The sequence below is a fragment of the Pituophis catenifer genome, unplaced genomic scaffold (genome assembly GCF_029215685.1).
Source record: "Pituophis catenifer annectens isolate HBS135680 unplaced genomic scaffold, rPitCat1.0.hap2 SCAF_10, whole genome shotgun sequence".
NCBI lineage: Eukaryota > Metazoa > Chordata > Lepidosauria > Squamata > Colubridae > Pituophis > Pituophis catenifer.
In genome coordinates this window covers 3,540,332-3,562,854 of record NW_027256890.1, presented here as the reverse complement: position 1 = coordinate 3,562,854, position 22,523 = coordinate 3,540,332, and the positions used below count along the sequence as shown (strand labels likewise).

Genomic DNA, 22,523 nt, shown 5'->3' with positions numbered 1-22,523 from the left:
CGGAGGAACCTTAGGACAGGATTTCTCAACCTTGGCAGCTTCATGGACTCCAACTCCCAGAATTCTGGTTTCTGGAAGTTGATGTCCACATCTCTTAAAAACTGCCAAGGCTGAACAATGCTGGGTTATTAGGACGCTACATGACTTTGTTTTTATAGGGCAAGGGATGGCGAACCTTTTCGGCACCGAGTGCCAAAAAGGTCGCGCGGAAACGTCGCTCACACACTCATCAGGGCTGCGGTCCAGAAAAGCCGCACTTCCGGATTCTAGCATGCATGCGTGCCCGATAATAAGCTGGCTGGCGTGCAGGTGCAGGCCGGTTTTCGGCACTGCCACGTTGGCAAAGGGATCGCGCTCCAGAAAACCCAAACCTCCAGGTTCTGGAGCACATGCGCATCTGACAATCAGCAGGGTGGCGTGCATGCGCACACCGGTTTTCGGCACTGCTGTGCACAAGAAGGACAGCTGATCGTCGTGCGCGCATGCGCCCCAGAAACCCTTGAAGACAAACAGGCAAGGCCGCGCGTGCCGCCTGACATGGCTTCGCATGCCACTTTGGGCACATGTGCCATAGGTTTGCCATCACGGTTATAGGGTATAACAACACACAACCCCCCCCCTCTGCTTCTGCTCCCTCTTATACCAAATACAGGCAGTCCTCAGTTTATGACCAGAATTGAGCCCCAGATTTCTGTTGTTAAGCGAGATGTTTGTTGAGTGAGTTTTGTCCCATTTTACGACACTTGCTTGCCACAGTTGTTAAGTGAATCGCTGCGGTTGTTCAGTTAGGCCCACGGTCGGTAAGTGAATCTGGCCTCCCCATTGACTTTGCTTGTCAGACAGTCGCACCAAAAGGGGATCACATGACACACACACACACCCGCCCAGGACACTTCAACTGTTGTAAATACGAGTCAGTTGCCAAGTTTCCGAATTTTGATCATGTCACTGTGAGGATAGTGCAAGTGGTGCGGTGGCCTAGAGGTGGAGCTCTCTTCTCAAAATCAGGCGACTGTGAGTTCGATCCTAGGTAGAGGCAGATATTTCTCTCCATGGGCACAATGAGAATATATCTGCCGAACAAAACTCCGCATTGGCGACAGGAAAGGCCTCCGGCCATTAAACGCTCTGCTAGCTCCATTCAGTTGCCCAGACTCCACCCTCGCAAGGGATTATGGGGTCACAAAAAGGAGATGATGATGACTGTGAGGATACTGCACTGGTTGTGTGAAAAATGGTCATATGTCACTTTTTTTCAGTGCTGTTGTGACTTCGAAGGGTCACTAAATGAACTGTGGTAACTCGATGGGGGTATCTTGAGTTTCTTTCTCACTCTTTCCATGGCTGGCTGGGGAATTTACAACAGTTCATTTAGTGACTGTTCAAAGTTACAACGGGGCTGAAAAAAAGTGACTTATAACCGTTTTTCACAACTTAGGACCCTTAGCAGGTCACACGATCAAAATTTCAGATGCTTGACAACTTGCATTTACTTACGATGTTTGCAGCGTCCCGGGGTCACGCGACCTTCCGACGAGCAAAATCCGCGGGGATGCCGGATTCACTTAACAACCGTGTTACTAGCCGTGACTCACTTAACAACTTGGACCAGAACGTTTGTAAAATGGGGCAAAACTCGCTGAACAAACGGTTTCGCTTAGCAACATCCATTTTTGGGCTCAGTTGTGTGGTCGTCACGGGAGGATTGCCGGTACAGCAGTGGCCAAAATTGTGGGAATCTTTTGGGAAAAGTTGTATTTTCTAAAACTAGCTAATAACTACTTTTTTTTTAGTAGTACCATAAAATTATATATCAATGGAAAGAGAATTTAATCAAGAATGTAATGCAATAACTTTTAGGAAGGATTTGCTATTAGAATAGCAGTTACAGCATAAAGAAGAAAAGTGAAACACGTAGAAAAAACGAGATATACAAAAATGATCACCATGTCAGTTAATCCTTAGCGTGAATGACGGCCTGACAACGTCTTCCCATGGAGTGAACCAAGACTTTGAGTTCTGCAGCTGATATTACGTGAAACCAAGATTGAAGGATGGCTTCTATTAACTGAGTTTTATTGCTGGGTCACTTCTGACTAACCAGTTTCTTTAATCGGCTGCAGTGGTGAAATGTAAAATTTGTTGCTACAGTGGGCGTGGCTTGGTGGGCGTGGCTTGGTGGGGGGTCATGTGACTGAGTGGGCGTGGCCAACTTTCTCCCCCCTTTTTAAAGCGTTTTTTTATTATCTATTCACAGGAACCGGTAGTAAAAAATGCTTTAAAAAAGTAAAAAAAATAAGGTTCTGACAATCGTGCGGCACAGCTGTGATCATCAGAAACTTTTTTCTTTTTTTTTTTTTCTTTGTTTTACTTTTTTAAGGTATTTTTTTACTACCTATTTGCCGGGACCAGGGATGGGTTCTAAATTTTTTTTACTACCAGTTCTGTGGGCGTGGCTTGATGGTCGTGTGACAATTATTTAGGATTTAGCAGAGGTACTGGTCTACCAGGCTTTTAAGAGCTGTACCAGTCTACCCATTTATTTTTGCAGGCACTGGTCTACTCATGTATTTTTGTAGGCTCTGGTCTACCCATTTATTTTTGCAGGCACCGGTCTACTCACTTGTTTTTGGAGGCACCGGTCTACCACCAAACTGCCTTTTACCACTGATCAGCTGTAGGGCGGCCCTTTGAAGCCCCGCGGCAAGAGTTTAAACAGTTTTTTTCCCTCTAGCCATCAGCTGGGACTCAGAAGGCAGCAATAGATTGGGGGTGGGGCCAAATAAAAGGTAAGAATAACGTGGGGAGGGCGAGGGGGGCCCAGAACCGGTTCGGTGATGTCATATCTTCACCGCTACCAGCTTGGCAGAACCAGGCGGAACCGGGAGGAACCCACCACTGGCCGGGACCTGTAGTTTACCGGAGCAAACCGGCAGCATTTCACCCTGGCTCCATAGATTTTCAATTGGGTGAAGGTCTGGGCTCTTCCCAGGCCATTCCAGCAGTGGAATAGGATTATCTTGAAACTCCAATATATATATATATATATGGTGTTATTAGCCATCAAACCTCAAAAATAAAACTTTTCCCAAAAGGTTTCCACAATTTTGGCCACTACTGTATATAAATACAGTATATAAATACACTACTGTATATATTTTTCTCCACCCCCCCAAAAAAAATGAAAAAAGGGTTTTAAGATGTTCTCTTTGGAAGCTTAGCCATCATTCTAGGAAAGGAAACGAGGGAAACGAAAGGCTTGGATTATCGAGACAGCTGCGACTGTGTGTTCAGATGGGCAGGAAGGGGGGGGGAGATGGGAGGGGGGGCGTCAGGAGGCGGGAAACGGCCCCCCTGCCGGTGCCTGGATGCCGTGATGCTACTTTTCCAATAAAAGGTCTTTAATGAGATGAAATTTTGCAGCGTCTCCCAGCTGAATTGCAGAAGATTGGTGATTCTTAACGGGATAATGACTCGCCTGCAAAGAAGCAGGGAGAAATGTTGAGGGAAGCGTTTTCTTTTCCTCGCATGTTCCTTTGCCATAATTGAACCAGAGTCGGCTGGAAGTAGGGGCTCATCCCTTCTTCTCCTCCTCCTCCTCCTCGCCCTAGAAATACTTTGGAGCAGATGTTCCTTGATGACAGGATGCAGCCATAACTTTCTGGCACGCTCGCACACACATAATAAGAGACGCACACACACACACATCCGGTGTCTCAAAACGTGGGGCTGAAAGACCAGGCTGGGTGATTTGAAAAGGAAAAAGGAAAAAAATACAGGCTTGAGGGCTCCTGGGTGTCGTCTGAGCTCCTTTTCTTGCAGCGTTTCATTACCCAGCTAGGTAACAACATCAGTGGTAGAAGGCGGTGGGGTTTGTAGAGTGGCGGAGAAGAAGAGAAGGAAGACTATAACGTCCGTGGTGCTCTCTGAGCTTGCTTCAGTCCACCTTTTCCTTCTCCGCCACTCCACACACCCCACTCCCTTCTAGCACTGATGATGTTACCTAGTTGGGTAATGAAACATTGGCAAGGAAACAAGCAAGCTCAGAGACTGGAGCCTGCTTTAGCACAACAGACAGAAGCACTGTAATTTAACACCAGCTGCCTGCAATTACTGCAGGTTCGAATCTCACCAGGCTCAAGGTTGACTCAGCCTTCCATCCTTTCTAAGGTAGGTAAATTGAGGACCCAGTTGTGAGGGCAATAAGCTGACTTTGTATAAAAAATATACAAAAAGGATGAAGGCTATTGCTTAACGCATTGTAAGCCGCCCTGAGTCTCCAGAGAAGGGCGGCATATAAATCAAATTAAAAAAAAAAAAAAAGAGAGACCACCAAGGGCCCTTCATGTCAACCCTGAGCTACAAATATTCTCCTTTATTAGAATACAGGTCCCCCCCCCCCCCCGTCCCCAGGAATTTCCTTGCCTTTGGTTGCTGGAACCAAACGATGCTATCGGGAGAGACAGATGGCTGCCCCAGAAGAGTTTATTCCCTGTTTGTTTTATATATGGGGCGCATATGCACTTCGGTTGTCATAAACTCCTACCCGACACAGTAATCGGATTAGAAAGCAGATCTGTATAAAATATGCATCATCGCAAAACCCCAGGCCCCGTGGATGACAAATCATAAAAAAACAGCATGGCTTCATTACGTGCCAGCTGTCTTGTCCCAGGCCAAGCACACACACACAAATACACAAAGGAGTGGTTTTGTTGTCTGTACTAAACGAGGCTTGTCCCAAAGGTGTTTTTTCAAGAGACAACTGGATTTTCTTAGTTTTGTTTTCTTCCTTGAAGACGGTTTGCTTCTCATCCAAGAAGTTTCTGATTGTTGCAGGAAATGAATGAACTTTTTCTTAAAACTGCTGGTGGGATGGATCCTTCTTCAGAGGCTCATACGTGGCAGGGTCCTTCCAAAAACTGTTCACCTTGGCCTGGCAGTCATCTGCGTTCAGAATAGCAATAGCAATAGCACTTAGACTTATCGCCAGCCGCTCTCCCACCGTCCTGTGCGCTCTCACAGAGTCGGCCTCCTCAGGGTGCCGTCGGCCAAACAATGTCGGCTGACGGCCCCCAGGAGGAGGGCGTTCTCTGTGGGAGCCCCGACCCTCTGGAATGGATTGCCCACCGAGCTCAGAACAGCCCCCGACCTCCTTTCCTTCCGTCGCGAGCTGAAGACGTGGCTCTTCCGTCAACTTAACTGATCCGTTTGGGGATACATTGTCATAATTTTAAACTGTTTTTAATAGGGTTGCTGATTTTAATTTTATTTCATTGTGATTTGTATTGGAATTTGTCATTTTGTAAGCCGCCTTGAGTTCCTAGGGAGAAAGGCGGCATATAAATCGCAAAAATAAATAAATAAATAAATAAATAATAAATAAATAAATAAATAAATAAATAAATAAATAAATAAATAAATAATAAATAAATAAATAAATAAATAAATAAATAAATAAATAAATAAATAAATAAATAAATATACATACATACATACCACTTCATAGTGCTTGTACAGCCCTCTCTAAATGGTTTACAGAGTCAGCCTGTTGCTCCCAACAGTCTGGGTCCTCATTTTACCCACCTCGGAAGGATGGGAGGCTGAGTCAACCTTGAGCCGGTGAGATTTGAACTGCCACTGCATTTAGTGCTGCACTCTAACCACTGCGCCACCTCGACTCAGGTGCATCTTCCTTTAGCAGCTGGCAAGATGATGAAGTTCAGATCTCTTTCTACAGATGTCACTGCTCTCCTTTCTAGAATGGAATGGAATAAGGAATGGAATAGAATAGAAAATAGAAAGGAATAGATTAGAAAATGGAATGGAATGGAATGAATTAGAATAGAGTAGAGTAGGATAGAATAGAATAGAATAGAATAGAATAGAATAGAATAGAATAGAATAGAATAGAATAGAATAGAATAGAATAGAATAGAATATAGCATAGCAGAGCTATGGAATTGGGATCGTAGAAACACCCAGGAGCATAGAAGAGTTCAGAGGCAGATGCATAAATAAATGTCTTAAACGTATTTATTCATATGATAAATCATATTAAGTATGTACAACAGAGATCAAGTCTCATGAGGAACAAACATGAAAAGAGAAAGATGGGGAGAGCATGGTGGAAAAGAATGGAATGGAATGAATTAGAATAGAGTAGAGTAGGATAGAATAGGATAGAATAGAATAGAATAGAATAGAATAGAATAGAATAGAATAGAATAGAATAGAATAGAATAGAATAGAATAGAATAGAATAGAATAGAATATAGCATAGCAGAGCTATGGAATTGGGATCGTAGAAACACCCAGGAGCATAGAAGAGTTCAGAGGCAGATGCATAAATAAATGTCTTAAACGTATTTATTCATATGATAAATCATATTAAGTATGTACAACAGAGATCAAGTCTCATGAGGAACAAACATGAAAAGAGAAAGATGGGGAGAGCATGGTGGAAAAGGTTGGAGGGGGTTTTATACTCAGGGTAAGCCCCTCCTTTCCACATAGGGGTGGAGACACTCTCTGCCTCCACTGGCGTCTATATGACACATGTGCCAATGGCTTGCAAATACTTGACAATAGCATAGCATAGGAAAGGATAGGATAGAAAAGGAATAGGAATAGGAATAGGAATAGGAATAGAAAACAGAGTTGGAAGGGACCTTGGAGGTCTTCTAGTCCAACCCTCTGCTTAGGCAGGAAACCCCTATACCATTTCAGACAAATGTCTCGAATTTTACAAATTATGAGCATGGAAGGAGGTGTTTGGGCACTGGAGAAGGGTGCAAATACCTTCATCCTTCATTGTTCTGCTTCTGGTCTGTTAGTTTATTGTTCCCGATGGCTGACTCGGTAGCTGTGACAAGATCTATCCTTGGTCGAAGCTTCTTGGAGGAGAAGCGAAATGTCTTCAAGGAATAACGAAGGAAGTTAGGTTTGCCTCTTGAAAAAAAGCACCTTTGGGACAACCATGACCTGGATGACTGAGAATCTCCATCGACAAATGAGGCTTGCAAACGAATAAACAAACAAACAAACAAACAAACAAAAAAAGACCATTGATAGAGACAAATTTTCCTTGCAAAGTTCTTTGTGTCAAGTGTGCAACACTTAACAAGAGTCGCCAATCGGAGTGGCACTCTTGAGAGTTCATCTGGTGGTGCCTGAGGAACTGAATTTGTAGCAGATTTGTGAGCCAGTCCAGGTTCAGAGTCGGTGGCCAGGTTCAGGAGTCAAGACACATTGTGTGGGTTGTGGTCCACGGACAGCTCGTGTTTTCTGCTCCGTTTTACTAAAAACAGTCCTTTGTGTCACTCGTTTAGTGGGGTGGGACGCCTTCCGTGCAAGAGTTGTGGTCCACAGACAGCTTGTGTTCGCCGTTCTGTTTTACTAGAAACAGTCCTTGGTGTTGCTCGTTTAGTGGGGCGGGACGCCTTCCGTGCAAGAGTTGTGGTCCACGGACACCTTGTGTTCTCTGCTCCTTTTTACTAGAAACAGTCCTTGGTGTTGCTCGTTTAGTGGGGCGGGACGCCTTCCATGCAAGAGTTGTGGTCCACGGACACCTCGTGTTCGCTGTTCTGTTTTACTAGAAACAGTCCTTGGTGTCGTTCGTTTAGTGGGGCGGGACGCCTTCCGTGCAAGAGTTGTGGTCCACGGACACGTCGTGTTCGCCGCTCTCTTTTTACTAGAAACAGTCCTTGGTGTTGCTTGTTTAGTGGGGTGGGACGCCTTCCGTGCAAGAGTTGTGGTCCACGGACACCTCGTGTTCGCCGCTCTGTTTTACTAGAAACAGTCCTTGGTGTCGCTCGTTTAGTGGGGCGGGACACCTTCCGTGCAAGAGTTGTGGTCCACGGACACGTCGTGTTCGCCGCTCTGTTTTACTAGAAACAGTCCTTGGTGTCGTTCGTTTAGTGGGGCGGGACGCCTTCCGTGCAAGAGTTGTGGTCCACGGACACGTCGTGTTCGCCGCTCTCTTTTTACTAGAAACAGTCCTTGGTGTTGCTCGTTTAGTGGGGTGGGACGCCTTCCGTGCAAGAGTTGTGGTCCACGGACACCTCGTGTTCGCCGCTCTGTTTTACTAGAAACAGTCCTTGGTGTCGCTCGTTTAGTGGGGCGGGACACCTTCCGTGCAAGAGTTGTGGTCCACAGACAGCTTGTGTTCGCTGTTCTGTTTTACTAGAAACAGTCCTTGGTGTCGCTCGTTTCGTGGGGCGGGACGCCTTCCATGCAAGAGATGTGGTCCACGGACAGCTTGTGTTCGCCGCTCTGTTTTACTAGAAACAGTCCTTGGTGTTGCTTGTTTAGTGGGGCGGGACGCCTTCTGTGCAAGAGCTGTGGTCCACGGACAGCTTGTGTTCGCCGCTCCATTTAGTTTAGTGGGGCAGGATGCTGCTGTGCCAGGAGTTCGACAGAGTGCCTTTGTTCTCCTCATTTTCCTTGTCTTCTCTTCTAGGTGGGGTTGCTAACCAGGTCCCTAAAGAGAACAGCAGGAGCACCGCGGCGATGCAGGAGATGACCGGCACCAAGAGAACATACGACATGATGGAAGGGAGGACGGCCAGACTGATATCCGGACGTGAACTTTCCTCTGCTAATATAGAAGGTGGGGTTTGATAAACAGCTTGGAAGCAATCGTACAAGTAGTCCTTGACTTACGTCCACCATACACGGAGCCCAAAATTTCCACTGCTAAGCAAGGCCCTTGTTAACTGAGTTGCGCCCCTTCTTACTACTTTTGTTCTGTCCCCAAACCCTCTGTAGTTAAATCAATGATTCCTTTATTAGGAGCACCAGCAGCCCTGGCAAAAAGTTTCTCTCTCACCACAGGCTAACAAGTCTGTCTGGCAGGGAGATAAATAGTTGTCTGCCACATCTATTCATCTCCGCCCCCTGCCTTTTATCCCTAGAGTTAGGGTGGAGCTTCGCTAGCAGCAGTGGCTCTTCCGTCCCAAGGACCGGCCCATAGATTTCCACTGCTCTCCTCTCCTCTGTCTATTGCACATCCACTTATCAGGCACTGGACCCAGCTGTTCTTCCTCTTCCTCATCAGCCACCTCCAGACCTGAGGGCTGTTGACTCTCCATCTGAGGGCTGAAGGACGGCCCAGGCTCCGCCTCTCTCTCTGCCAGCTTCATTCCCTCTTCTCCCCTCGGAGCTCTCAGGTTGCCTTGACTCCCATGCTGCCTCCTCATCTGATTTGGCTGCTGGAGGGGCCAGCGGCCGACAGGCCACAACAACTTTTTTGCTAGAGTTGTTAAGCAAATCACCACAATTGTTAAGTGAACCGTATTGTCGTTAAGCGGACGTGACTTCCCCATCGACTTTGGTTGTCAGAAGCCAGCTGGGAAGGTTGCCCATCATGATCACATGACATGCAAAGGTCATAAATAAACACCAGTTGCCAAACGCCAAATTTTGGTCACATGACCACGGGATGTTGCAACGGTCGTAAGTGTGAAAACCAGCAATAAGTCATTTTTTTCAGTACCGTTGTAGCTTTATTTTATTTATTTCATTTATTAGTCCAATTTATATGCCGCCCTTCTCCGTAGATTCAGGGCGGCTTACAATGCATTATTGCAATAGCCTGCATACTTTTTTGTATATACCTGCTTATTAGGGCTTTCGGCCCCCCCTAAGCGGTGTTGTTCTATACAAAATTGGCTTATTGCCCCCACAATCCGGGTCCTCATTTTACCTACCTCGAAAGGATGGAAGGCTGAGTCAACCTTGAGCCTGGTGAGATTCGAACTTGCACTAATTGCAGACAGCTGACAGCTAAGTGCTAGCACTTAAGAGCACTTTAGTCCGCTGCACCACCGAGGCTCCTTTGGTCATTAAATGAATGGTTTTAAGTTGAGGAGTAGCTGTATTGATAAAAATATTTAATTATTTCTCAGATCGTTGCCTCTGCTGGGCAGAAACAGGAAGAATGTAGAAATTTCCTTAGGAAAATTTCTTTTCCAGTTGAAACAAACTCACTCCTGTCTTCTGTCATTCCTTCTTAACTTTTATTTTACTTTAAGTTCTTTATTTTTTATTTTATTTTTTTACAAACATATCAATGCGTGAACAGTGTGGCACCTGAGTGTCATACATTCTAATACAAATAAGATTAATAGCATTAGTCATACTTATTACTTTCAATCCAATTTATATATTTCTAATAGTGATACATATTTATATAAACTTGCAATATATCCTTATTCAATTATTCCATATTTTCTCTTATTACTCTTATTTTATTATATTCTAATACAAATAAGACTAATAGCATTAGTCATGGTTATTACTTTCAGTCCAATTTATATATTTCTAATAGTGATACATATTTATATAAAGTTGCAATATTTCATTATTCAATTATTCCATTTTTCTTTTACTCTTACCCTTATTTTATTATATAAAAGTGTATACACTAATAGTCCCCTTTTCTCTTAGAAGAGGAATTTTTAAAGAAGTTTCAAAATATGCACAGTTATTTGGGATGGTGGAATTTGGAGATCTTGTTGCAGCAAAAAGCAAACAAATCCCAGATCCTTTAATCTTTTTCCTCAGTCTGCTTTTCAGGGTATTCAAAACCTGAGATATTTCCAGAAGAAGGTGGAAATGTTGGTGCGTCTTGTACACCAAATACAGCCATTTTTGGCTCCCCGAAACCCTGCCCCGCACATCCCATTCTTGCCAAAAACAAGCTTGTTTTTCACAAAAACGGGATGCGCAGAGAGTTTGGGAGGCCTGCAGAGTGCTCCTGGGGCCTGGGGAGGGCAAAAACCAGATGCACGGAGGCCAAAACCTTTTTTTTCTTGTTTTCCTCTCCAAAATCTTGGTGCGTCTTATACTCCGGTGCGTCTTATAGTCGGAAAAATACGGTACATGCCTTGTTTTAATTTTATTTTCTTGGTGGTGGTGGGATCATTTTAGGTTTAATGGGCCGAGCCATCCCTCCCGAGAGACACAGTCCACTCAACTTAAAGGAACCACATCACATCCGAGGCTCCATCACTCAAGGTACCGTAATCACGCAAGGAAGGTAGGAGAACTTTCTGGTTGTCCCATTGTCCACCCAAGCTTAGCGTTGGTTGATTCTGCTAAGTCAAGGAAGAAACGAGGTGGAAGGATGTCTCATTTTGCTTATCTAGAATCGGGGACTTCAAACTTAGCAACTTTAAGACTTGTGGACTTCAGCTCCCAGAGTTCTCCAGCTAGCATAAGTTCTAGTCCTGCCTTAGGCATGAAAGCAGGCTGGGTGGCCAATCACCAGGAGACAGTGAGTTCTAGTTCTGGCTGGGGAACTCTGGGAGTTGAAGTCCACAAGTCTTGAAGTTGCCAAGGTTGGACATCCCTGGTCTAAGGTAATGTTGTTGTTTTTCACTCTGGCTGGGGAATTCTGGGCGTTGAAGTCCCCAAATCTTAAAAGCTGCCAAATTTGGAGGCCCCTAAAGCAGTGATGGGGAACCTTTTTGGCACCGAGTGCCCAAACCGGAACACAAGTGCATGTACGTGTGCTGGAGCGCCAGAAACCCAAAGACCAACTAGCTGGTGTCTGCCAGCTGTTCTTTGAGTTTCCGGCACTTGCATGCGTGCTGGTCAGCTGGTCTTCACATGCACCAGAGCACCGGAAACAGCTGGCCGGCGCGTGCATGCCTGTTTTTTGGCCGGGTTTCGCCATTTTTTGGGCTGTTTTTAGGCTGTTTTTTGGGCCAAAAGCAGTCCGCAAAATGCCCCGGAAAATGGCCTGGTTTTTGGCCGTTTTTCGGGCCGTTTTCCAGCATTCTAGTGCCCGCGAGGACCAGCTGGCCAGAGCGCATGTGTGTGCCAGAAACCAGAAGAGCAGCTGGCAAAGGCGCGCATGCCCACAGAGAGGGCTTTGTGGAACACATCAGTGGTGGGTTGCTCCCGGTTCGCACCGGTTCGCAAGAACCGGTAGTAAAAATTTGTAGTAGTTCGGAGAACCGGTAATAACATTGGCTGGCCCGGTTGCCGCTTGCTTACCCCACCCACCTCATCAAAGGCTTTTTTTTCCCCCTTCGGCCGAAAAAATGCTTTTAAGTAAATGTTTTTATAAGTAAAAAAAAAATCCTCTGACGATCAGGCAACTCAGCTGGGATCGTCAGAGGCTTTTAAAGGCATTTTTTTTTCTACAACCTCTTTGGCGAAGAGGTTGTAGAAAAAAAAATGCCTTTAAAAGCCTCTGGCGATCCCAGCTGAGTTGCCTGATCGTCAGAGGCTTTTAAGAGCATTTTTTACTGCAACCTCTTAAGGTTGTAGAAAAAATGCTTTTAAAAGTAAAAAAAAAAAAAAAGTTGGCCACGCCCACCCAGTCACATTACACCCCCCCACCAAGCCACGTCCACAAAATAAGCCACGCCCACAGAACCGGTAGTAAAAAATTTTAGAACCCACCCCTGGCACGCATGCCATAAGATTCACCATCATGGTCCTAAAGGAAAGGAGAAGAAGATTTGACAGGCTCTGTCTGTGTGTTTTTCCTTTAGGAATTCCTAGATCCTATGTGGAATCTCCAGAGGACTATCCCCGAAGGGAAGCCAAGCAACTCAAGAGGGAAAACACACCACCAAGGGATTTAACGGATGCCTATAAGGTCAGGAGCCACGAGTCCCTCACTCCCTTGAAGCTGAAAGCGGTTCACGAAGGACTGGTCACCACGGTGAAGGAAGCCGGGCGATCGATTCATGAAATTCCGAAGGAGGATCTTCGTCGCACGCCCGATCTCTCTCTAATGGCCCGGCCCATTAAGGAAGGATCGATTACCCAGGTATCTCACATGGCTTGAAATAAATCAGATTTTTATAACAGTCCTAGGCGAGCATATTGTTGTGGCCCACCAGGGGATCTGGCAGCAGGCCATTTTTCACACTTAATGACCGTTGCTGCATCCCCACTTAACAACGGTGGCGAGAAAAGTCGTAAAATGGGGTGAAACCCACACATTTCTCACTTAGCAACACAGCTTTTTGGGCTCAGTTGTGGTCTTAGTTTGAGGACTACCTGTATTGTTGGGTGTCGAGGTGCTTTAAGCCAGGGGTCTCCAAACTTGGCAACTTTAAGACTTGGGGACTTCAATTCCCAAAATTCCACAGCCAGCATGACTAGCTGTGGAATTCTGGGAGTTGAAGCCCACAAGTCTTAAATTTATTTGCCAAGTTTGAAGACCCCTGCTTTAAGCTAATCAAAAATGTGTCGATAAGCGTTCTCCTTTCTTTTAATTTTTAAAAAAACACACCCGAGTTGGCCGTTTCTTGGTGAGCTGGTACCCCGATTGTCCAGCACAATTGATGGGGCCCGTTCCTCTGTTTCAATTAACCCCAGCCTGACCCACGCGAGATTTAACCACAAACGGCTTTCAAGTAGAGTAAACAGATGGTTTCTAACCTCTCCTTGGAGACCTGCCACAGTTAGTTTCCACGGGGCAAGAATTACGGCTTGGCGTTGCACCAAACAGGGCACCAGCTCTGTTCCAAAACTGCCAGATGTGATCTATCGCCTTTGATGGATTTGAATACAGCTCCAATGCTGGTCTGCTTCGGCCTTGAAGCTCTGGGTCTGTTTGCAAGCAAATGTTCCCCTAGCTCCAGATTTTCAAAACAATGCTTGGACCAGGTCCATTCTTGTAGGCTGGTAAAATTTGGGATGTGTGGGGGTTGTTTCCATAGCGACAGGATCGGGGTGATTCCCAGGCTTTGGGGTAACAGATGGTTGGATTCATGTAGCAGCTTGGGTGTTTTTGGATTCTGTATTAGAGAAGATATTAGATATAGGGACGTGGTGGCTCAGTGGCTAAGATGCTGAGCTTGTCGATCGAAAGGTCGGCAGTTCAGTGGTTTGAATCCCGAGTGCCGCGTAACAGGGTGAGCTTCTGTGACTTGTCCCAGCTTCTGCCAACCTAGCAGTTCGAAAGCACGTTAAAAAATGCAAGTAGAAAAATAGAGACCACCTTTGGTGGGAAGGAAATAGCGTTCTGTGCGCCTTTGGCATTGAGTCATGCCGGCCACATGACCACGGAGACGTCTTCGGACAGCGCTGGCTCTTTGGCTTTGAAACGGAGATGAGCATCGACCCCTAGAGTCAAGAACGACTAGCACATATGTGCGAGGGGAACCTTTACCTTTATTAGATAATACAGAAAATGTCTATACGAGGAGAGAGCAGCAACAAAATGGTTAGAGGGATGGAGGCTAAAACATACGGAGAGCGGTTGCTGGAATTGGGTAAGTCTGGTCTAGTGAAAAGAAGGACTAGGGGTGACATGATAGCAGTGTTCCAATATCTCAGGGGCTGCCACAAAGAAGAGGGAGTCAATCTATTCTCCAAAGCACCTGAGGGTAGAACAAGAAGCAATGGGTGGAAACTAAGCAAGGAGAGAAGCAACTTAGAACTAAGGAGAAATTTCCTGACAGTGAGAACAATTAATCAGAAGTTGTGAATGCTCCAACACTGGAAATTTTTAAGAAGAGACAACCATTTGTCTGATAGGGTATAGGGCTTCCTGCCTAAGCCGGGGGTTGGACTAGAAGACCTCCAAGGTTCGTTCCAACTCTGCTATTCTATTCTAAATCCTAGGCCAAAGCAAATCTGAGCTTTCTTAGGTGGGCTTGAACCCAGAAGGTGCTCCAAAATATGAGTTTTCCTTGTTGGGGAGAACCTCTCAGAAGTTGGAAGCTCCTGGACTATCACGTCCAAAAGAAGTTCTTGTTTGATGGTATTCCATCCCATGCCAAATGGACAGAGTGTGAATTAAAATAAACCAATCCATGAAATGTGGCATCTTGACATTAGCACAGTCCTGTCCTTCATCTTCCAGCTTATTGATTCCTTTTTTTTTTTTTTTTTGTCTCTCGCTTCCAGGGTACTCCACTGAAATACGACACAAACACATCCACAAATACCAAAAAGCACGATGTCCGGTCTATTATCGGCAGCCCGGGGAGGAATTTTCATCCCATGCTCCCCATGGAGGCCATGCAGGACCCAAGGACGCTGGAAAGGGCTTATGAGGACAATTTGAAAAGCAGGCCTAGCCCAGTGACCAACTCTGGTGGTTCCATCACGAGGGGATCCCCCATGATTATGCCTGAGCCAGGGAAGCCTCGCCATAGCCCCCTCTCATACGAGGACCACCAGACGGCCCACGGGGCAGCTTTTGGAGGTCACCTGCATCGAGGGTCCCCCATCTCCACAAGAGAAGCAGCCCCCAGGCAACTTGAAGGTCAGCCATCTTGCTTGTTCTCGGGGACCTTGTGTAGGAGCTCCATGCTACCTAGTTTTTTATTTTTAATTTGATTTATATGCCGCCCTTCTCCGGAGACTCAGGGCGGCTTACAGTGCGTTAAGCAATAGCCTTCATACTTTTGTATGTTTATACAAAGTCAGCTTATTGCCCCCACAAACCGGGTCCTCAATTTACCTACCTTAGAAAGGATGGAAGGCTGAGTCAACCTTGAACCTGGCGAGATTCGAACTCGCAGCAATTGCAGGCAGCTGAATTTTAATAACAGGCTGCTGCGCCACCAGGCTCTTAGTTGTAGAACTCAAGGTGCTTTCTATAGAAAGACATCTGAGACCTTGATGTTCTTGGCCAATGTTTCAAGCGCAGCATGGCAATTTTCAGGAATCGTGGGCTTGTTTCTAATACCGCGTGGTTGGCTTCTTCTTCAAGGATGCAAATGTCTACTTCATCTGAGGGGTCCCTGATGCTCTCTGAGCTTGGTTGCTTTTGTGCAGATGTCTGAGGAGATTCTCAGTCATGTGCTTTTTTTTCAGGAGGCAACTGGACTTTCTCGTTTTTTCTTTTGAAAACGTTTTACTTCTCATCCAAGAAGTTTCTTCCGCTCTGCCTGGATGGTGGGGAAGGGAAGGATTTAGATTCCTTGCAGACGGTTGGTCCTTTGCATCCTTTTAGAGGGTCGTTGAGGCCACTTGGAGGTTTACCTGTGTCCTCAGGTCACCTGAGTGGTGCAAATGGTTCCTGTAGTTTGCCATTTTTTCCTCTGGAAATCCATTCCCTCTCCCACATCATTACAAGGGTCTTCATCCCAAATTGTACAGCTAAAAGTCTTCTCAGTGATCCAGGTCATTTCTGGCAGATGTTTCATGACCCAACTAGGGAACATCCTCCGCGCTATCAGTGCTCTGAGAAAACTGAACGGACCTCACAATTCAACCCTGAGCTACAAATCTCCTCTTTTTTTTTTTTTTTTTTGCTTTAATTTATATGCCACCCTTCTCCGGAGACTCAGGGCGGCTTACAATGCGTTAAGCAATAGCCTTCATACTTTTGTATATTTTTTATACAAAGTCATCTTATTGCCCCCACAATCTGGGTCCTCATTTCACCTACCTTTGAAAGGATGGAAGGCTGAGTCAACCTTGAGCCTGGTGAGATTTGAACTTGCAGTAATTGCAGGCAGCTGATGTTAATAACAGTGCTTTAGTCCACTGTACTACAGGCTCTTTTTTTGATGCTGTCCTCTCCTTCAACAGGAAGCATCACTGCTGGGAAACCCGTGTCTCAAGACAGGAAGGTCACAACCACCTCCAGAGACATCGCCAGCTCCAAATCTCCTCACACCCCACTTCCAGAACATCACCACCCGATGACTCCATACGAGCATCTGCTCCGCGGGACAAGCGGCATGGATCTATACAGAGGCCACATTCCGCTGACCTTTGATCCCGCTGCCATTCCCCGAGGGATTCCCTTGGAAGCAGGTAGGAGAATTGAAAAGTCCATCAGCCCATTGGGCATTGGGTAGCTTAGTCCCGCTGCAGATTGAAACGTTTTTTTTAAGAATACGGACCTCAGTACGGTGATTTGGATTAGATCAAAGAGTTAGCAGATCTTGGAAGTGCATGAAGAGTTTAGCAGCAACCTGGATGGTGGGTTCTGCAACGTGGTATGGTGGCATGTAGATCTAGGGCAGGCAGGGGTGTCAAACTCAGTTTCATTGAGGGACGCATTGGGGTTGTGCTTGACCTGGGGGGGTGGGCGTGGCCAGTTCGATGTCACTTCCTTCCTTCCTAGCTCTTCCTTCCTATCTTCCTTCCTTCCTTCCTTCCTAGCTCTTCCTTCCTTCCTTCCTAGCTCTTCCTTCCTTCCTAACTCTTCCTTCCTTCCTTCCTTCCTTCCTTCCTTCCTTCCTTCCTTCCTTCCTTCCTTCCTTCCTAGCTCTTCCTTCCTTCCTAGCCCTTCCTTCCTTCCTTCCTTCCTTCCTTCCTAGCTCTTCCTTCCTTCCTTCCTTCCTTCCTTCCTAGCTCTTCCTTCTTTTCTTCCTTCCCTCCTTCCTAGCTCTTCCTCCCTCCCTCCCTCCCTCCCTCCCTCCTTCCTAGCTCTTCCTCCCTCCCTCCCTCCCTCCCTTTCTTCTTTTTCTTTCCCTCTTCATTCTCCTTTCTTCTTCCTCCTCCTCTTCCCTTATTTTTCCTTCCTTGCTCTCTTCCCATCTTCCCTTCTTTTTCTTTCCCTTTCCTCTTTCCCTTCCTCTTTTCCCGTCCCTTCTTGGATGCTCAAATGAAAAAGGGGAAACATTTCTCCTTTGGTTTCGCTTTTAGCTTGTTTTGATAGCCCTCTGCCAGCAAAAACGGAGCTCCGCATCGTGGGCCAGTTCTTTCCAGGGCAGCCTCATGGGCCAGATCTAAGCACCCTGCAGGCCGGATGCCCACCCGCAGGCCTTGAGTTTGACACCCCTGATCTAGAGATTGGCCCTGGGAAAGAGCGGAGAAAGAATTTGGAAGACCTTAAGTTGAACTTTTTTTGTAGAGGAACGTGGTGGCTCAGTGACTAAGACGCTGAGCTTGTCGATCGAAAGGTCAGCAGTTCAGAGGTTCAAATCCCTAGTGCCGCGTAACGGGGTGAGCTCCCGTGACTTGTCCCAGCTTCTGCCAACCTAGCAGTTTGAAAGCACATAAAAAATGCCAGTAGAAAAATAGGGACCACCTTTGGTGGGAAGGGAACAGCGTTCCGTGCACCTTTGGCATTGAGTCATGCTGGCCACACGACCACGGAGACATCTTCAGACAGCGCTGGCTCTTTGGCTTTGAAACGGAGATGAGCATCGCCCCCTAAAGTCTGGAACGACTAGCACATATATGCGAGGGAAACCTTTACCTTTACCTTTTTAAGTGGAGCTTTATGGAAAGATGTAGAAGACAGGAGTTGACATGTTATACAAGGTTGGATGTAAATGTTCTAAAATCTGGAAATGGGCCTTCTCTTCTTCATCTCTGCTTGACTCAACAGCTGCCTATTATTTGCCGAGGCACCTTGCTCCTGGTCCTACGTACCCCCATCTCTACCCTCCCTATCTCATCCGTGGTTACCCGGACACTGCCGCCATGGAGAACAGACAGACCATCATCAACGACTACATCACCTCCCAACAGATGCACCACAACGCCGCCACGGCTACCACCATGGCTCAGAGAGTCGATCTGCTTCGCGGCTTGTCTCCACGAGAACCTTCCCTGGCTCTCAACTACGCAGCAGGTCTGGAATCCGTTGGGCGCCAGAGGGCCCAGGAGGGAGGGGAAGCCATGTTGGAGATTTGTTTGCACAAACACCCATGAGATGGTGGATCACGCTGGGTCCCGAGACAAGACACAATGGTTTCAAAGAGCGACTTCCATCAATTGTGTTTGCTGTTGTGCTGTTACGGGAACAAACATCAAGCAGAGAGGCTCTGCTGGCTGTAGAGGAGGGGTACCCAAGCCCGTTCGGAACCGGCAGGCTCACCCACCGCTCACATGGAACCATCCCTTCTCCCCCCTCCCCTTCTAGTCCACAAAGCAAGGAAGGTTGGGGAACAGTGCTGTAGAGGACAATGCTAGTGTTGTGGCCTGTCAGCCACCAGCCCCTCCAGCAACCAAATCAGAGGAGGAGGAGGCGTGGGAGTCAGGGCCAGCATCGAGGCAACCTGAGAGCTCCCAGGGGGACATGGGAATGTGGCTATCAGAGAGAGAGACAGAGGCAGAGCCTGGGCCGTCCTTCAGCCCTCAGATGGAGAGTCAACAGCCCCCAGGTCTGGAGGTGGCTGATGAGAAAGAGGAGGAACAGCTGGGTCCGGTGCCTGACGCACGGATGCACAGAAGGAGAGGAGAGCAGTGGAAATCTATGGGCCGGTTCTTGGGACCGAAGAGCCACTGCTGCTAACGAAGCCCCACTCTAGCTCTGGGGATAAAACGCAGGGGGTGGAGATGAATAGATGTGGCAGACAACTATTCATCTCCCTGCCAGACAGACTTGTTAGCCTGCGGTGAGAAAGAGAGACTTTATGCCGGGGCTGGTGGTGCTTCTAATAAATGGAAGATTTGTTTAACTATAGAGGGTTTGTCGTGTTTGGGAGCCGGGTCAGAACAGCTGGCTGGATGGATATTGATGGGTTCTACCTTGCCCTGCAGTCTCAAGTTATTTTTAAAAGCAACACTTTTGTTCTTGGATGTAGGACAATTCACTTCGGCCAACACATCTCGGGACAATTCAATGCTGTAGTATTAATCATTCAAGTTACTTTCCTTCTTGGTGTCCACGCTTTCATCAAAATACTCTTGTATTTCCGGACTGACTTTATTTTATGATTATTGGCCACCGTTCTGTCAAAATTAAATTTAACTTTTAAGTTGTTGAATTGTCCCGTGTGTGAGTTGACCGGGGGGCGAGTTCTGTCTTTCTTTGCCAGTTGTTCATTCTGAGCAAAGCTGTTGGTTTGTTTGGCCATAAGATTCTTCTTGGAGTGAGGCCCATGGCATGAGTTGACGCTTAAAGGGAAGGAATTAAAAAATGCAGAGAATTCAGACCAGACCAGCCTGATAAATTTAAGCCCCATTGACCTGAAAGAGGACACTGCCCACTTGGTTCTGGGCTCCTCCTTCCGTCCTAACCACCTTCTCCTTTCCCAGCAGGGATAATTGACTTGTCTCAAGTACCACATCTCCCTGTGCTCGTGCCCCCCACCCCAGGCACCTCTGCAGCCTCCATGGACCGCATTACCTACATGCACAGCGCTGCCCAGCCTTTCAGCAGTCGACACAGTAGCTCGCCGCTCTCGCCAGGTGAGTCCGGAGGGAACCTAGAACCCGGCGTAGGTGAGGTGCTTCTAAATATCCTTCTTTGGTAACCGCCTGGCAAGGAGATCCACCCTTGTGCATAGGTGAAAGGTTCCGGAGAGGGAGAGTGGAGGTAAACGAGAACGAGAGAATGCAAGCTGGAGGGAAGGAGGCTGTTTCTAGATTGGCTGAAGGAAGTAGATGGAGCTTTCTTGGAGAAGAAAAATAGAAGCAGGACCAGTGCGGTCCAAATCAGCTGAGAAGTATGGATTTGTAGGTTGCTTGACCCAGTTCTGAGAAGTGCAAAGTTAAGTGTAAACAAGTGTAAACAACAGAGGTGTAAACAAAAACAAGGGAATGCAAGCTAAGAGGAAAGGAGGCTGTTCTAGATTGGGTGAAGGAAGTAGCTCAGAGGTGGTATTCAGCCGGTTCAGACCGGTTCACCCGAACCGGTAGCGGAAATTGTGGGTGGGCCCACTCCGGCTGTATGCCATCCTTTAGGCACCCTCTGACCTCTGCCTCCCAGCAGTTACCTCCTTGCAGCAAGCAGCAAGAAGAAACAGCTCGTCTCAGCTTCAGCACAGCCTAATTAGCACAAGTTGATTGGATTGGCCTTCTGACTCTCAGATGTTTTGCGCAGCCTCTGCTGCTTGCTGCAAGGAGGTAAATTGCTGGGAGCAGTTTTTTTTTTCTTGTGCTAATCAAGCTATTCTGAAAACGAAAATGAAAGTAAAGCAGGCTGTTTGCTGTTTGCTGCAACGAGGCAGAGGCAGATTTCTTTTTCTTGTTTTCGTGTTTTCTTCACCAAAAACAAAAAAATGCTTTTAAAAGAAAACAAAAGCCTCTGACAATCAGGCAACTCAGCTGGGATTGTCAGAGCCTTTTAAAAGCATTTTTTTTACAACCTCTTCGGCCAAAGAGGTTGTAGAAAAAATGCTTTTAAAAGTAAAAAAAAAAAAAAAAGTGGCCATGCCCACCCAGTCACATTACCCCCCCCACCACCACCAAGCCACGCCCACAGAACCGGAAGTAACAAAGTTTACATTTCACCACTGGTACCGATATAACTGTGAGGTTCTTGGTGCTCTCCGATAGTGGGTTATTTTTGTAGACATTTCATGACCCAACTAGGGAACATCATCAGTACTTGAAGGGAGTGGGTGTTGTGACCCCGACTCCCGAGCCTGTCCTAACAGAGGAAGAGGACTCAGAAGGTGATGGGGAGGAACTGGTAAGGCCGCCCTCTCCAGGACCCTCCTCTCTGGCAATGCCTCAGGTTCCATCCGAAGGCCAAGAGGAACAGCCTAGGATGTGCCAGGAGGAAAGCATATCGGAACAACAACAGATAGGGAGCAAGGATAATGAATCCTGACTTGATCCCAGGCAGCGTTGGAGGGAGAAGTGTGCGCAGCAACAAAAGAGGCGTGGGAGGGCCAGAGATTGAGCTGAGTCACTGAGCCACACCCCACAAGGAATAAAAGTGGGTGTGATTGCTCTTCAGGATTTGTGACGGTCAAAGTTAAAAACCTGAGAGTCACATCGCATTACCTGAAATCTGGTTTGTACATATTTGGATTGGACCTTGGTTAACTCTTGCTTCATGGATTACTTTTTGCTACTGAACCAGACTGAGGATAAACTCTCTCTTGCGAACTGTGGGTGGAAACTGACTTGGCAGGCATTTCGCCGTTTACTGCCAAAACTCTTATCTGCAAGGGTTTCTAGTCTGATTGCTTAATAAAATCTTGGCAGGCGTGCCTGGTTGTGTGTTTGCCTGTGTGGGGAAGGGGGACAGAACAGTGGGGTTTGTGGAGAGGAAGGAGGAAGATAAGGAAAAGGACTGTAGAGTCCTTAGTGCTCTCTGAGTTTGGAGAGCACCAAGGACCCTACAATTCTGAGATTTTTTTATCAAATATTTTTCAAGTCGAATGCTTTTTTTTGCTGGAGTTTGACGGTGGGATGAAATAGCAAAGCAACTCTAGAGCACATTGTCCACGGTGGGAAACAAACAACAGCCTGTGCTTCACAGGTACCCCTGCGCATTTAGCTAAGACGGGACCCCCGGTTTCCGAACGGGAGCAAGAACGGGACCGTGAAAAGGAACGCAAGAAATCAGTTGTGACCAGCACAGCCACGGTAGAGCACGCACCCATCTGGAGGCCGGGTGAGTTGAGGTTCACCATGTTGGAAGATGTTGTGGCCCGCCAGCTGAGCTAGCAGCAGTTTCGGACAGTGAGGAGGTTGGGGAGGAACATGGGCCAGTCCTGGAGTCTGGGGAAGGCTCTGATGAGTGCTGTGCGTTGGAGGCAGAGAGGGGGCCAGGGCCGTCTGACAGTTATCCGCTGCCTTCGGAGTCAGATATCAGTTAGGTAGATGAACAGCTGGAGCCTGTTCCCAGGGTGCGCATGCACAGAGTTGCCAGACGAAGGGAACAGCTAAAGAACAAGGGTCGACTC

General features: G+C 47.0%; 1 protein-coding gene across 1 annotated transcript in view; it reads left to right on the top strand.

The window, feature by feature from the left end:
* The window catches only part of NCOR2 (nuclear receptor corepressor 2), a 170,045-nt gene that overhangs the window by 129,575 nt on the left and 17,947 nt on the right, over positions 1 to 22,523 (top strand). The window contains 8 exon segments of the mRNA XM_070951279.1: positions 8,462 to 8,611; positions 10,933 to 11,019; positions 12,507 to 12,787; positions 14,878 to 15,238; positions 16,513 to 16,740; positions 18,266 to 18,511; positions 19,924 to 20,073; positions 22,097 to 22,231. Of these exon segments, the coding sequence (XP_070807380.1) occupies positions 8,462 to 8,611; positions 10,933 to 11,019; positions 12,507 to 12,787; positions 14,878 to 15,238; positions 16,513 to 16,740; positions 18,266 to 18,511; positions 19,924 to 20,073; positions 22,097 to 22,231 (1,638 nt within the window).